This window comes from Drosophila montana, unplaced genomic scaffold, assembly GCF_035044405.1.
Source record: "Drosophila montana isolate Dmon_TW-CO22-7 unplaced genomic scaffold, ASM3504440v1 contig_3217_1, whole genome shotgun sequence".
Lineage (NCBI taxonomy): Eukaryota > Metazoa > Arthropoda > Insecta > Diptera > Drosophilidae > Drosophila > Drosophila montana.
The window spans coordinates 2,236,179-2,248,906 of record NW_026998097.1 but is presented as its reverse complement, the minus strand read 5'-3'; the positions used below and the strand labels follow the sequence as shown (position 1 = coordinate 2,248,906).

The 12,728-nt window shown below is 40.5% G+C and overlaps 4 protein-coding genes across 5 annotated transcripts; 3 read left to right on the top strand and 1 right to left on the bottom strand.

Moving 5' to 3' along the window:
• The first annotated feature begins 2 nt into the window (after positions 1–2).
• Positions 3–1,708, top strand: Rrp45 (exosome complex component Rrp45). Its single transcript, XM_064689180.1, has 4 exons — positions 3–532; positions 587–1,168; positions 1,230–1,415; positions 1,475–1,708. Exons 1-4 carry the CDS (start codon positions 76–78, stop codon positions 1,513–1,515), a joined length of 1,266 nt encoding a protein of 421 aa, XP_064545250.1. The 5' UTR covers positions 3–75; the 3' UTR covers positions 1,516–1,708.
• A 3,837-nt stretch (positions 1,709–5,545) lies between these two features.
• On the top strand, positions 5,546–6,287 carry LOC135433206 (uncharacterized). The gene is made up of 3 exons (XM_064689203.1): positions 5,546–5,741; positions 5,818–5,934; positions 5,986–6,287. Exons 1-3 carry the CDS (start codon positions 5,595–5,597, stop codon positions 6,190–6,192), a joined length of 471 nt encoding a protein of 156 aa, XP_064545273.1. The 5' UTR covers positions 5,546–5,594; the 3' UTR covers positions 6,193–6,287.
• Positions 6,288–6,340: 53 nt separating this feature from the next.
• Positions 6,341–7,845, bottom strand: LOC135433350 (putative uncharacterized protein DDB_G0283051). Its single transcript, XM_064689367.1, has 2 exons — positions 7,800–7,845; positions 6,341–6,932 (listed from the first exon to the last, which is right to left on the bottom strand). The coding sequence occupies exons 1-2, from the start codon at positions 7,814–7,816 to the stop codon at positions 6,341–6,343; spliced, it is 609 nt and encodes a 202-aa protein (XP_064545437.1). The 5' UTR covers positions 7,817–7,845.
• Positions 7,517–11,248, top strand: Hsc70-1 (Heat shock protein 70 cognate 1). Of its 2 annotated transcripts, XM_064689152.1 has the most exons (3): positions 7,517–7,758; positions 7,967–8,182; positions 9,413–11,248. In XM_064689152.1, exons 2-3 carry the CDS (start codon positions 7,978–7,980, stop codon positions 11,125–11,127), a joined length of 1,920 nt encoding a protein of 639 aa, XP_064545222.1. In that variant the 5' UTR covers positions 7,517–7,758; positions 7,967–7,977; the 3' UTR covers positions 11,128–11,248. The 2 variants fall into 2 exon arrangements, with proteins under 2 accessions (XP_064545222.1, XP_064545221.1); XM_064689151.1 differs by lacking the exon at positions 7,517–7,758 and having other exon boundaries at positions 7,848–8,182.
• The last annotated feature ends 1,480 nt before the right edge of the window (positions 11,249–12,728 follow it).

The window sequence follows — 12,728 nt, the reverse complement described above, 5'->3', positions numbered from 1 at the left end:
ATATGCTTATACATCCCTGATTGATGCACGTTTTTCAATGCCGGCACAAATAAAAGTGAAAATTAATATTAAATTATGTTTATGAATTCAAATCTTTTTGAGCCGGGCAAATCGAAGCCGGAACGCAGCTTTATACAGGGTGCCGTTAAGCAGAACACCCGCTTCGATGGCCGCAAATCAAACGAATTTCGCGACGTGAAACTTACCTTCGGCGCCGAGTGGGGCACAGTGGCTGTCTCCATTGGCGAAACAAAAGTCTTGGCCCAGGTCAGCTGTGACATTGGTACTCCGTCGAGTGCGCGAGCCAACGAGGGTACGCTGTTTCTTAATGTGGACATCAAGGGCGTGGCATTTCTGGACGAAGCTCAGGCGACACACGATCAGCGCTTCCTAACACTCAACTCCCTTTTGGAGCGAACGTTTAAAAGTTCGCGTTGCCTGGACCTGGAGTCCCTATGCATCGCTGTGGAGCAGAGTGTGTGGTGTGTGCGGGTGGATATCAATGTGCTAAACCACGATGGCAATCTTTATGGTGCGTAGAAATAGCTGACGAGGTATAAACGGTATTGAAATGCTCTAATTGTAGATGCCAGTACCATTGCGGCGCTGTCAGCACTCATGCACTTTCGCCGGCCTGAGGTCTCCTACGTGGAGGAGGAAATTCGCACGTTTAGCGAAAGAGAGCGCGAACTGTTGCCGTTGCTCTTCCTGCACTATCCTGTGAGCGTCACTTATTGCGTATATAAAAGCAGTTCGCAGCCATTGGTGGATCCAACGCTGCTGGAGGAAAACGCCGCGGACTCGGTCATTGTATTGAGCTTTAACTCCTATCAGGAGCTGTGCACGCTCAACGCTGGCGGCACCGCGCCCACCAATGTGCGAACCATCATGCAATGTGCACGCAGCGCAGCCAGCCGCTCCAAGGCGCTGGTGCAGTTCGTACGCAAAGCATTGGAGTTAGATGCGGAACGTCGACAGGAGCCCAATCGAGTGGCCGGTTTAGTGGATCTCTTAAACGAAACCACACCCCAGTTGAGCTTTAAGCATCTGATGGAAGAGGAAGTGCAGACGCAAACGAGCACGGCAGACCAAATAAGTGGTGATGAACCCATGCAGCTACAAGAAACAGTTTCTGAGGAACAGACTCAAACGTCCACACAGATGCCAGGTAAAGCATTAGCAGATTGTGGCTCGGACATATTAATTGTTCTCCGTTTCACATTGCACAGAGAACCAAATAGATGATATCAACTGGCTGCCGCAGGGGCAAAATCTCTCGGAGGAGCAACAGGTGGACGGCGTACAGCTGAGCTTAAACGAAGAAGTGCCGACAACTGCCAAGGCGGGCAAGTCCAAGCCCAATCGGGGAAAAAACAAGGCTGGCAAGAAGCAGCAATCGACACCAAGAAAACAAAGTACGAAGAACTTTTATTATGCATATCTCATTAGAAATCTAAACAAAAACTATTTACAGATCAAAGCGATTCGGAGGAAGAAGTCACACAAATCATTTGATAGATAGATTGGTGCTCATATGAATACAATTTATACGTTATATACGCTTAAGACAAAGTTTAATATAAGTATAACTTTAGATAATTTAGTTAAAATATATGAAAAGATGTTTAATGTAACAGAATTAAGCCAGCTGTAGTATATGGAGCAGCACAATAATAATTGACAACAATTGTAGGTATAATGCTTAATAGATATGGTGTAATTGTGCGTGTACTAAATACAAAGGAATCATGAATAAGCTGGAAAGAGCTAAAGCTAAATAAGCCTGTACCTGGATTTCAGTTGAAGTCGCAATGTAACATTGTGTATGTGCGTGTGTGTTTGTAAAAATATATGAAAAGCTTAAAAAGGATGCCAAAATGAAATCTGGGCTTAATTTTGTCTACCGGGTCAATTATATATAGATATATATTATGTACGGATCGAAATTATTGGTAAAGATCTTGGAGTTCCGCTCATTTCCCAGCTTACTTCTAGATAGACTTTGGGTGAGTAAGAAAACAAGCTTGTCCATTTGTTAATTGTACCTCATTTTGTAGAGGGTATTATCGAACGATCGGTCGAAAAGTCGATTTTTGTATGGTAAAATATGAAATCTCTGCAAAAGACACATGTCCATTAGGGCATTAAGTCTTCGACGTGCAGAAAATATCCTTACTTTCTCGTCTTATTTTAAATACGCTAATAAATGACTGTTAACCTATTGCATATCTTTGAGTGCCGCATACTTCCCGGGAGTTCTCCAGATTGACTTTGGGTAAATCAAAATGAATTAATTTTTTATATTTTTATTCATTTTTTTTTGCATAAATAATTTCCTAGGTCGAAACACTACGTTCAGAATACTACTTTTCATGGAGACCTGGGCATGCTATCTATTTTTCTGAAGATCCTTAAGAAGGACTTTGGGTAAGTGAGAACTAATATATATATAAATTTTTATTCATTCCCATGCGTACCTTTATTACTAAGTCAAATAATTTACTATAAGACTATTGAGTATGATCGAATTTAGTGGGGCCAAAATTTTAGCTCCAAATTATATACAGCACGTAATCACCTGTATTTCCTGTACCTCCTTAAACTGTCATTTTCTCTCCATTTTTTAATTAGGCCAATCGATTGGTTTCCTGGTAATTTGGAGTGGCATTTCCATAATCTAGTTTCTATGTAAAGCTATTAAAATAGGCTAAGAGAATCACGAAGAAGGAAACTTTAAATTTTTACCATTTGTTAAACCTTTATAAGTCGAAGCTGTCTTACTTGACACGTGGTCAAAAGATAACAACAAGATGTCCAAGAGTTAACGGTCGTGGCTTACAGGATTCTTGTTAAAGTTGTTAAAACAATTTCTTAATTTTGCTCAAAATGTTCATTTTTATATAAAATTTTCATGTAGTCTCACAAGTTAATAGTAAAAACATTTAACTCGGCCAAAGAAGCTCTTACATTTCGTTTTTCTTTGTGGAAATGCCGGGCGAATAATCAAGTTGCACCAGTTGTTTCCCCTCCAGCAGCGTTTCAACTTCGGAGTGGGTGCAATTGTTGTCGGAACAGGAGTCGTCGTCGGAGCAACTGTTGTCGTCGTCGGAGCAACTGTGGTTGTAGAGTCCGCAGCCGACACCACCTGAATTAAGGCTAAGGCCATCAGAGCGCAGACCACAAAGTATTTCATTTTGAATAGTTGGGATATTGTAGTTGCTGGTGTTTTGATATATTGAAACGCAGCTCTTCTCTTTTATAGGGATTTTGATATGGAACCGTGATTGTATTTATTATTATTTATTGATTCAACGACAAGTGCTGCCGAAGCAAATAAGACCTAGTTCAAGGTGTTTCAGCTGAGCTAATTTAGTTCAAATAGTGCTTGACTTGTAATTGTTTGACAACAAGAATTCGAATAACCGCGTCTGTTTGTCAACAATGCTGTGCAAATAGAGTAGATGTGGGATAAACGTCTATAGACATCGTTTAGATATATTAAGTAGGTATACAATTCTTACAAGATTTAACAAATAATTGATTTTGCAATAAAGTCCATTGAGGAATACCTATACAGTATAATTTGCTTAGCTGCCTCGAGTACGTTGCACAGACATTAGAGGCAGCTATCCTAAAAAGGCAGTTACTTAATTAATTTTTTTCCTAAAAAGTGAATCGATTTTATAGTAACCTCTATTTTTTTTAAGTTGCACTGAGTTCTATTAAACAGTACAAAGTTTAATAAATTAATTTGATAGTTTTTATTAACTTTATGTATTTAAATTACATTTTCATTTCATTACAGTTGTATATATATATAGAAAAACAAATCAAAAATCAACACATCTGATCATAGATGGCGCAGGTTACTTACATGATATTCATAGAAATTGGCAAATAATTACTGCCGATAGGTGGCGCTTAAATGCAAAAGGCTGTTAAGTTTAGATGCTTGGATTTATTTCCAAATGTAGACAGCACGAAAGTATGCAGTACTACTATAATTCCGCTAAAAACCCGCTACAAACGGCTGTAAATGGCTATAAAGCCCCTGGTATTTTGGATGATTTTAAGAAAAATCTCGTCCCATTTGGGAGCAGATCAAAAAAACAACTGAAATTGTGTGTGTGAGGTTTTTTTTTGTTGGTGTCCCTTTTACACGGGCTTTTTTTTAAATAATAAAACTATGTTACTTTTTTTACACGATTTTAAAACTTTTGGGCTGTAATTTTTGTTGTCAAATTTAATTTTTGTGAAATATGTTCTTATCCCAAATTTAGTTGAATTCCCTTTTTGTGCATACTACTACAAGTAAATTTACTTGTCAGAGCAATTGAAATATGTTAATATTTTGTAAACTATCAGACTATGCAATCAGACGTGTTTGCTTGCAAAGACATTTTTTATAGGCGCATTTGTTTTTCCAACATTACATTAAATTTAATTTTCACGTATTAAGATAAAAAGGTCAGCCAAAAAATATCTTATATTCATTCAGTTATCTATATTTTTTTCATTTTTTTTTTTACCCTAAACATTGAATAACCTATTAACATAACATGAATGACCTGTTAACAACATAGCTGCTTTACATAATTGTTTTTATACCCTAAACCCATTAAAAATGGGTGAACAGGGTACTATGTATTTTTGCAAGTGTATGTTACAGGCAGAAGGAAGCATCTCCGACCCCATAAAGTATATCTATTCTTGATCAGCATCAATAGCAGAGTCGATCTAGCCATGTCCGTCTGTCCGTATGTATGAACGCAAGGATCTCAGAACCTATAAGTGCTAGAGACTTGAAATTTGAGCTGTAGGTCCTACTAGTCCCCGCGCAGATCGATATCGAAATCCTGTTTTTTGAGCAATTTCGGCAAATAATATGAGCTAGAGACACCAAACTTAACATGTAGCTTCTAGAATAGTATATATATATATCAAGTATCTTTCATTTAATACCTATAGCCTGTTGGAAGAAGAGGGTTCAGGGTATCCCCTAGTCGGGAGCTCCCGACTAGAACCTCTTACTTGTTAGTTCCTGAACTTGTCATACATTTAATTTACATTACATCCAAGCTTAAAATGCGTATATATTTTTTTTCTTTAATAACTATGCTTGTGTAAAAAAAATAAACTTGAATATTTGTTCTTCTTCTTCCTTGTTTTTCTCTAATTTTAACAGGTTTTAGAGATAAGGAACCAATCACCTATTTTTTTTTTTTTTTTTGCATATGGATCAATGTCTTTTTTACACGGTTTTTAATATATATTTTAATTTTCCTGTTATGAAAATAACTTTAATTAAATTTATATGAAAATTTATAATACTACTAAGTCTACTATTAAGTCTAATATAAAATTAACAAGGTTAGGGTGACTATATAAACCTATCTGGGAGATCGATTGGATTAGAACTCGGATATCTCCTCCGTAATTCTACGCCTCTTTAGAAGGCTAGGCCCCGCCTTTGGCTTTATTGGACTTGGAGTTCTTTTATTAAGGAATCAGACATGCTTTTCACTATAATTCAATCTCTAACTTTTTCACATTAACTAAACTTACAAAATTCTAGTAGAAAAAAAAAAAAGAATATGGAAACAAACGCACAGTGCTTTACCTCCAAGATCTTCGATCTGGGTAAATGGGATTCAAAGGCAATTAAGCACTACAGCACCTTGCCACGCATTCAGAAGCAATTGCGTAGGGGCAACTGGACGTACATTCAGGAGCATCCAGAGGTAAATACCGATACTACTCTCTCTCTCTCTCTCTCTCTCTCTCTCTGATCTAACTGCTCATTGATTACGTTTAAAGATACGCGCCATCATACGTGTTATAATGCAGCACGTGATCAATGCCAATCCGGATAATGTTCGGGCGTGTATAGCCGATTTCTTCAACTGCGGCCGCACCCCTTTGCTTGTGCCTATGGTAATTGAAAGTCATCTTGAAAATGTTCCGAATCTAATGACAACTCCTTAGATAAACACGCAATTAAAGTATGTGAAGGAACAGCTACAGCGCGGACGCTGGAGCAAGTTTGATGCGGAAACGTTGTTCATGGAAAGTCCTTCCAGCCATTCGCTCTTATCGGCAGCTTCCACTGACTTCAATGTGCATCCCGTGCTCACCTATGCCCTGGTGTTCAAGAAACCCGACGAATGTGGCTTAGATAGCCCGCCTTACTGACAATCCTCCCAATCGAAATTTGTCAAATCAAGATTATTTTTATGGCTGCATTTGGGCTAATTTCCTAAAAATAAATATGGTTTATAAGAAGAGTATTTCAACATGATTTCTGCTCTGGTTGTTCGTTTTGTATAGTAAATGTCATCTATCACAGTCCTCTGGTAGTTATTTTTGTTGAAACGTGTGAGAAATTTAAGAGAATTGTTCTTCTTTTCTTAATGTTCATATATTCGTCAAATTTGCATGTAGTCTTGCAAGTTAATAGTAGAAACATTTCACTCGGCCAAAGAATCTTTTGCATTTCGTTCTCCTTTGCGGAAGTGGCGGGCGAACAACCAAGTTGCACCAGTTGTTTCCTCTCCAGCAGCGTTTCAACTTCGGAGTGGGTGCAACTGTTGTGGGAACAGGAGTCGTCGTTATAGCTGCTGTTGTCGTCGTTGGAGCAAGAGTTGTCGTCGTTGGAGCAGCAGTAGTCGTTGTGGGAGCAACTGTTGTCGTCGTTGGAGCTGCTGTGGTCGTCGTTGGAGCAGCTGTAGTCGTCGTTGGAGCTGCTGTTGTTGTTGTTGGAGCTGCTGTTGTCGTCGTTGGAGCTGCTGTTGTTGTTGTTGGAGCTGCTGTTGTTGTTGTTGGAGCAACTGTTGTCGTCGTTGGAGCAACTGTTGTCGTCGTCGGAGGAACTGTGGTTGTTGAGTCTGCACCTAACACCGCCTGAATAAGGGCTAAGATCATCAGCGTGGATACTATAAAGTATTTCATTTTGAATAGTTGGGATTTTAATGTTGCTTTACAAATGATTGCAAAGTTGTGATATGATATTTTGAAACGTGACACTTCTCTTTTATAGTGTTTCCGAATGGTGCTGTATTTCCTATTTATTTTATGACATGTGTTCGGAAGTAGTTATTTTGAAGCATGTCAAATCTTTTAGGTTTGCTTAAAATTGAATATTGTAGGTTATTGTAATTGTTTGACATCAGCAAATACGTACAGAAATATGTTTTACAAAATGCTGGCAAGTTGAGATAGGCTCAGTTGAATAAATATCTTTGCAGCAAACTCTTAAGAATATGGTAATAAATCTGAGTGCATATATGTAACTGGCTTTAGATATATGTAAGTGTTATACAGCAAACTGTATAACAGTCGTTTAACCTCATTCTGATAAGTACATGCATAAATATGTTTGCTACTGTTATGCATGTGTGAAGTTTATGCTAAATTTAACATTAATATGTTATGTTGCTGTTAAGGCGCTTCGATTGCACATTATTTGCATGCAAATTTGTTGCTAAAATGTTTGCTGTCAGTTTATTTGTGGCAGTTGTGGCTGTTGCATGTTTGAAAAATCGTGTGAATTGCGCTTCTTTTGTTGTTGAATGATCTGATGAGTATTCTAGATCATTCTCATTCTGGCAACGTGATTATAAACAGCAGACGCTGTGGAGCTGCAAAGAGAGAAAACGCTCGAATTCCTGCGAATTTTGACATTCGTTCTTTTGTTTTTGATCATATCCCTGTATCTGTATCGTTTTGCATTTTAAACGAAAAACTGGCGTAGTATTTTTGGTAAGTTTCTATCCCATTTGGGCTATTGTGTAATATACTACCTTGATTTTAATATCATTTTCGGTTTCGTTTCTCCCTCTCTCTCTCTCTCTCTCACTCTCACTCACTCACTGATACACTTTTCTCTACTCGTATGCCTATCTGTGTGCTCTGGCTGGGTGGACCTTGACGTCGTCTTTCTCGTCTCGTGGTGGTGGTCTAATTAAAGCCGCAGCAAATATGCCCAAATTACCAGCAGTTGGCATTGATCTTGGTACAACATATTCGTGTGTCGGCGTCTTTCAGCATGGCAAAGTTGAGATCATTGCCAACGATCAGGGCAACCGGACCACGCCCAGCTACGTGGCCTTTACGGAGTCGGAGCGTCTCATTGGCGATGCGGCCAAAAACCAGGTGGCCATGAATCCAAACAATACAATTTTCGGTGAGTCCCTTGCTTCCAAATGTCTTCCTTTACTTGCAACATTTTCATGAATGAAACATGCGCAAATTTAGGATATCTCTTTTCTGTTTTTTTTTAAGATTTTATTTTGGGAATACATATATGTAGATACACTGCTAGTTTGGCTGCTCTTGCATGCAGCTAGGCCAGCTAAGAGTAGTTGTTGCCTAAATGTATTTTTTGCACATTTCACGCAACCCCCACCAACGCGCTCTCCCTTCCATTTAATGAGCCGCATTCACTTGTTGTGTCAGTTCTTTTGGCTTCGCCGCCTGCCACCTCCCGCTGCCACCTCCCGCTGCCACCTCCCGCAGCCACCTGCCGCTGCCACCTCCGGCTGCCACATGCATGTTTATTAGCATAATTTGTGTCAGCGCATTTGGGTGGCGAACATTTCATGGTTCCACCAACTGTGAGCCAAACAAAAATATATACAAATAGAATATATTTACATGACAATATTTACAATCTGAATTGAGGACGGACCTGCGCCCGCTGCCATTGACTTTTTAAAGAGAATAGAATTGAGGAGCTGAATTTATGAAGGAGCAGTTAACTGGCAGATGTGTTCTAGACTAGATCATATTACTTCTAAATGGGGAAAAGGGCTCCACTTTCGAAACTCATGATGAGACCAGTTTGATGAAAGGTTTGTCATAAAAAAGGGGCTAAAGCTCTGTCAGGAGGATCAACTAGAATCCAAAGTGAATAATTTGTTGCATCTGAAAGATTATAGGACGTTTCCTATTGGATGTTTGTCTCTTAGCCTCTTATCAGATAACCAATAATAGTTGAAGGACTTTTGAGGCTGAAACAGATTCTGTTAACAATTATGAGGCTTACAAATTGCCTTGCTTCTTTTATACTCTCTCGTAATATTCGGTTTCTCTATGAATTCTTCGGGTTACCTGCATCCTTTTACTCCTCTTTTAACTCGTATCTCACATACTTTTTGCCAGCTCTCCCATTAGATTTGTGCAGGTCTAATGCAAGACATCTTTTCTTTTTTGTACTTTCATTTCAGTCTCAGAGTCCACATAAATCTGCCCTGCCCCGAACCCGCCTAGCCTAAGCCTAGACCTGCGCCTAGATTCGAATTGCTATAAGTCTAGTACAATTTGTTCAAACCCCGTCCATTTTGTTTGTTAGCTAATAAAAAACAAATAAAAAGCCCAATTGTGATATGTTCCTCTGCCCGGGATTGTCTTACAGATGCCAAGCGGCTGATTGGACGCAAATTCGACGATGCGACGGTGCAGAGCGACATGAAGCACTGGCCCTTTGAGGTCATCTCGGAGAATGGCAAGCCGCGCATACGCGTCGAGTACAAAGGAGAGAAGAAGAGTTTCTATCCGGAGGAGGTGTCCTCCATGGTGCTAACGAAGATGAGAGAAACAGCCGAGGCGTATCTGGGCGGCACTGTTACCGATGCGGTGGTCACAGTTCCGGCCTATTTCAATGATTCGCAACGGCAGGCGACCAAAGATGCGGGCACCATAGCCGGGCTCAATGTGCTGCGCATTATCAATGAGCCGACGGCGGCGGCCATTGCCTATGGCCTGGACAAGCAGGGTACCAGTGAGCGGAATGTGCTCATTTTCGATTTGGGCGGCGGTACCTTCGATGTATCCGTGCTGACCATCGAGGACGGCATCTTCGAGGTGAAGGCCACGGCCGGGGATACCCATCTGGGCGGAGAGGACATTGACAACCGCATGGTCAACCACTTTGTGCAGGAGTTCCAGCGCAAACACAAGCGTGATCTTGGCCAAAGTAAGCGCGCCCTGCGACGTCTGCGTACCGCCTGTGAGCGTGCCAAGCGTACGCTGTCCTCGTCCAGCCAGGCCAATATCGAGATCGACTCACTGTTCGAGGGCATCGACTTTTACACGTCCATGACGCGTGCCCGCTTCGAGGAGCTAAACGGGGATCTGTTTCGTAGCACCATGGAGCCGGTGGCCAAGGCTCTGCGAGATGCCAAAATGGACAAGGGCCAGATACATGACATAGTGCTTGTGGGCGGTTCCACCAGGATACCCAAGGTGCAGCGTTTGCTGCAGGACTTCTTCAATGGCAAGGAGCTGAACAAGTCCATAAATCCGGACGAGGCTGTCGCCTACGGTGCTGCCGTCCAGGCAGCCATACTGCACGGCGACACATCTGAGGCTGTCCAGGATCTGCTCCTGCTGGACGTTACTCCACTCTCGCTGGGCATCGAGACGGCCGGCGGTGTTATGACCGCGCTGATTAAGCGCAACTCCACCATACCCACCAAGCAGACACAGATCTTCACCACCTATGCGGACAATCAGCCCGGCGTTCTGATACAGGTTTACGAGGGTGAGCGGGCCATGACCAAGGACAACAATATACTTGGCAAGTTCGAGCTGACGGCCATTCCGCCAGCGCCGCGTGGTGTGCCCCAAATCGAGGTAACCTTTGACATCGACGCCAATGGCATACTCAATGTTAGTGCCGCCGAGAAGTCAACGGGCAAGGCGAATCGCATCACCATTACCAACGACAAGGGCCGGCTCTCCAAGGAGGACATCGAGCGCATGGTTAACGAGGCCGAATCGTACCGCCAGGCGGATGATCAGCAGCGGGCGCGTGTCGATGCCAAGAACCAATTGGAAAGCTATTGCTTTCACATTAGAGCCACCCTCGAGGATGAGCAGCTGCGTAGTCGCATCAGCGATGCCGACAGGGAGACCATCGCCCAGAAGTGCAACGAGACCATCAGCTGGCTGGATGCCAATCAGCTGGCCGAGAAGCAGGAGTTCGAGCACAAACAACAAGAGCTGGAGCGCATCTGTAATCCCATCATGACCAGACTCTACCAGGGCGCCGGCATGCCGCCGCCCACACAGAATTCCGGCGGTGGCGCCGGCGGAGCCGGTGGCCCGACCATCGAGGAAGTCGACTAATGGCCAAAATTATTGTTAAACGCGCTTTCTTGTTGTTAGCCCCCCATACACCCACCCACCCACCCACTCCCACGACAAAATTATAGAGTATCCAATTAAAAGAATCTTTACAAGCCGAAAACTTGCGTTGCCTTTTCCTTTCCTTGGACTCAGTTACCAGATCTAAAAGGCATTTGGAAATTTCTGTACAAACTTTTCATTAATATACTTTATTTTCAAACTTATGACTATTTCACAAAATTACGGAGTCTGTCTGCCATGCCACGTGCCAGTGTATATATGAATGCTAGGGTATATCATTATTGATCTCACGATAAACTACGCATAATAATAATTAACATTTAAATCGTTGATCAACCGAGTTGCTAAGCATAAACAGATTAATTGGGTCATTGCGATTAGTTACATTCATTATAGAACTAAGATCTACAAAGAGAAAATCAAGACAATAATAGAAAGCAGATATCCTCTATAGTGTATAGTATATGTGGGAAATATATGAGTATTCCAGTTGCTTCTTTCACTCTTAGTTAAACTGTATAAATAATAAAATAAATACACAATTTGCTCGATTTGGATATGTTTCTACTTCTTTGATGGGGGTCAGAAGATATGTAACAAATGTCATAGACCATGCCAAACATAAGTATATTCATATAGTTATAGAGCATATAGTCTCGACAAATCGAAACACAGAGACGACAATATTTTAACTTTTCGAGGGGTCGAACATAAGTTTTAACAACCATTTAAGCAAATACTACATATCAGTTTCTCTATGGTAGAAGTCTAGTATTTGGATAGTGTATAGTACATTTCGTTTATTGTATTCAGCTTGAAACTCGACTGTAGAAAATGCACAAATTAAATTTGATTCTCAAATGAATCGAAGCAACAGGCCCGATGGGCTATCCCTATAAGGATATCCATGCGTCATAGTTTAGTCGTTAACACTAATATTTGTCTAGAACTGATGCTTGTATTATGTTAATTTGTTTTAACGATCAACTAACTTAACCCACTCCTGAACATTCATATTTCTTTATATATATATAGTTCGCTTATTTGGTAGATAATACAGATATGATTTGTACAACAAACACTGCAAAAGCTTTCGATAACATACGAGACTAAAACTAAAGAACTTTCAAAACTTTTGCAATGCTGGCAAGTGTCTCATTTAAGATCGACAAATATATATATATACACATTGGTTTTAACTTTATAGCTGAGTTCCGAATCTTTGAAATTCAGAATATATGAAACTTAAAATCAATTAGGAGTAGCACAATTTTTGAAAATTTACTAGATTTTTGACTTGGGTAAACAATAAATATTATAATCTTTATAGTTCGCCTATTTATTTCGCTACATTATTTCATAATTATTTTCGCCAGCTGTCGCCAGGTATATCATTCAATACCGTATGTATAAATTGTATATAAACCGATTTTATAAATTCATTTGCGTATATTTAATCAGTACTAAACTTTAGGGTATGCACACTCCTAAACTCACTATCAACAATTAACTTTACACTATCATTAAATATTCATATTGCTTACAGTATTTTTTTTTTAATTTTATCTACGTGTCAAGTC

What these genes read in the sequence shown, in the direction of transcription:
- Rrp45 (XM_064689180.1), top strand. Translation starts at nt 76, where the DNA reads ATGTTTATGAATTCAAATCTTTTTGAGCCGGGCAAATCGAAGCCGGAA. An exon ending in CCACGATGGCAATCTTTATG is followed by an intron (nt 533 to 586) that starts GTGCGTAGAAAT and finishes CTCTAATTGTAG; the next exon opens with ATGCCAGTACCATTGCGGCG. An exon ending in ATCGACACCAAGAAAACAAA is followed by an intron (nt 1,416 to 1,474) that starts GTACGAAGAACT and finishes AACTATTTACAG; the next exon opens with ATCAAAGCGATTCGGAGGAA.
- LOC135433206 (XM_064689203.1), top strand. Translation starts at nt 5,595, where the DNA reads ATGGAAACAAACGCACAGTGCTTTACCTCCAAGATCTTCGATCTGGGT. An exon ending in ACATTCAGGAGCATCCAGAG is followed by an intron (nt 5,742 to 5,817) that starts GTAAATACCGAT and finishes TTACGTTTAAAG; the next exon opens with ATACGCGCCATCATACGTGT. An exon ending in CCCCTTTGCTTGTGCCTATG is followed by an intron (nt 5,935 to 5,985) that starts GTAATTGAAAGT and finishes ACAACTCCTTAG; the next exon opens with ATAAACACGCAATTAAAGTA.
- Hsc70-1 (XM_064689152.1), top strand. Translation starts at nt 7,978, where the DNA reads ATGCCCAAATTACCAGCAGTTGGCATTGATCTTGGTACAACATATTCG. An exon ending in TCCAAACAATACAATTTTCG is followed by an intron (nt 8,183 to 9,412) that starts GTGAGTCCCTTG and finishes ATTGTCTTACAG; the next exon opens with ATGCCAAGCGGCTGATTGGA.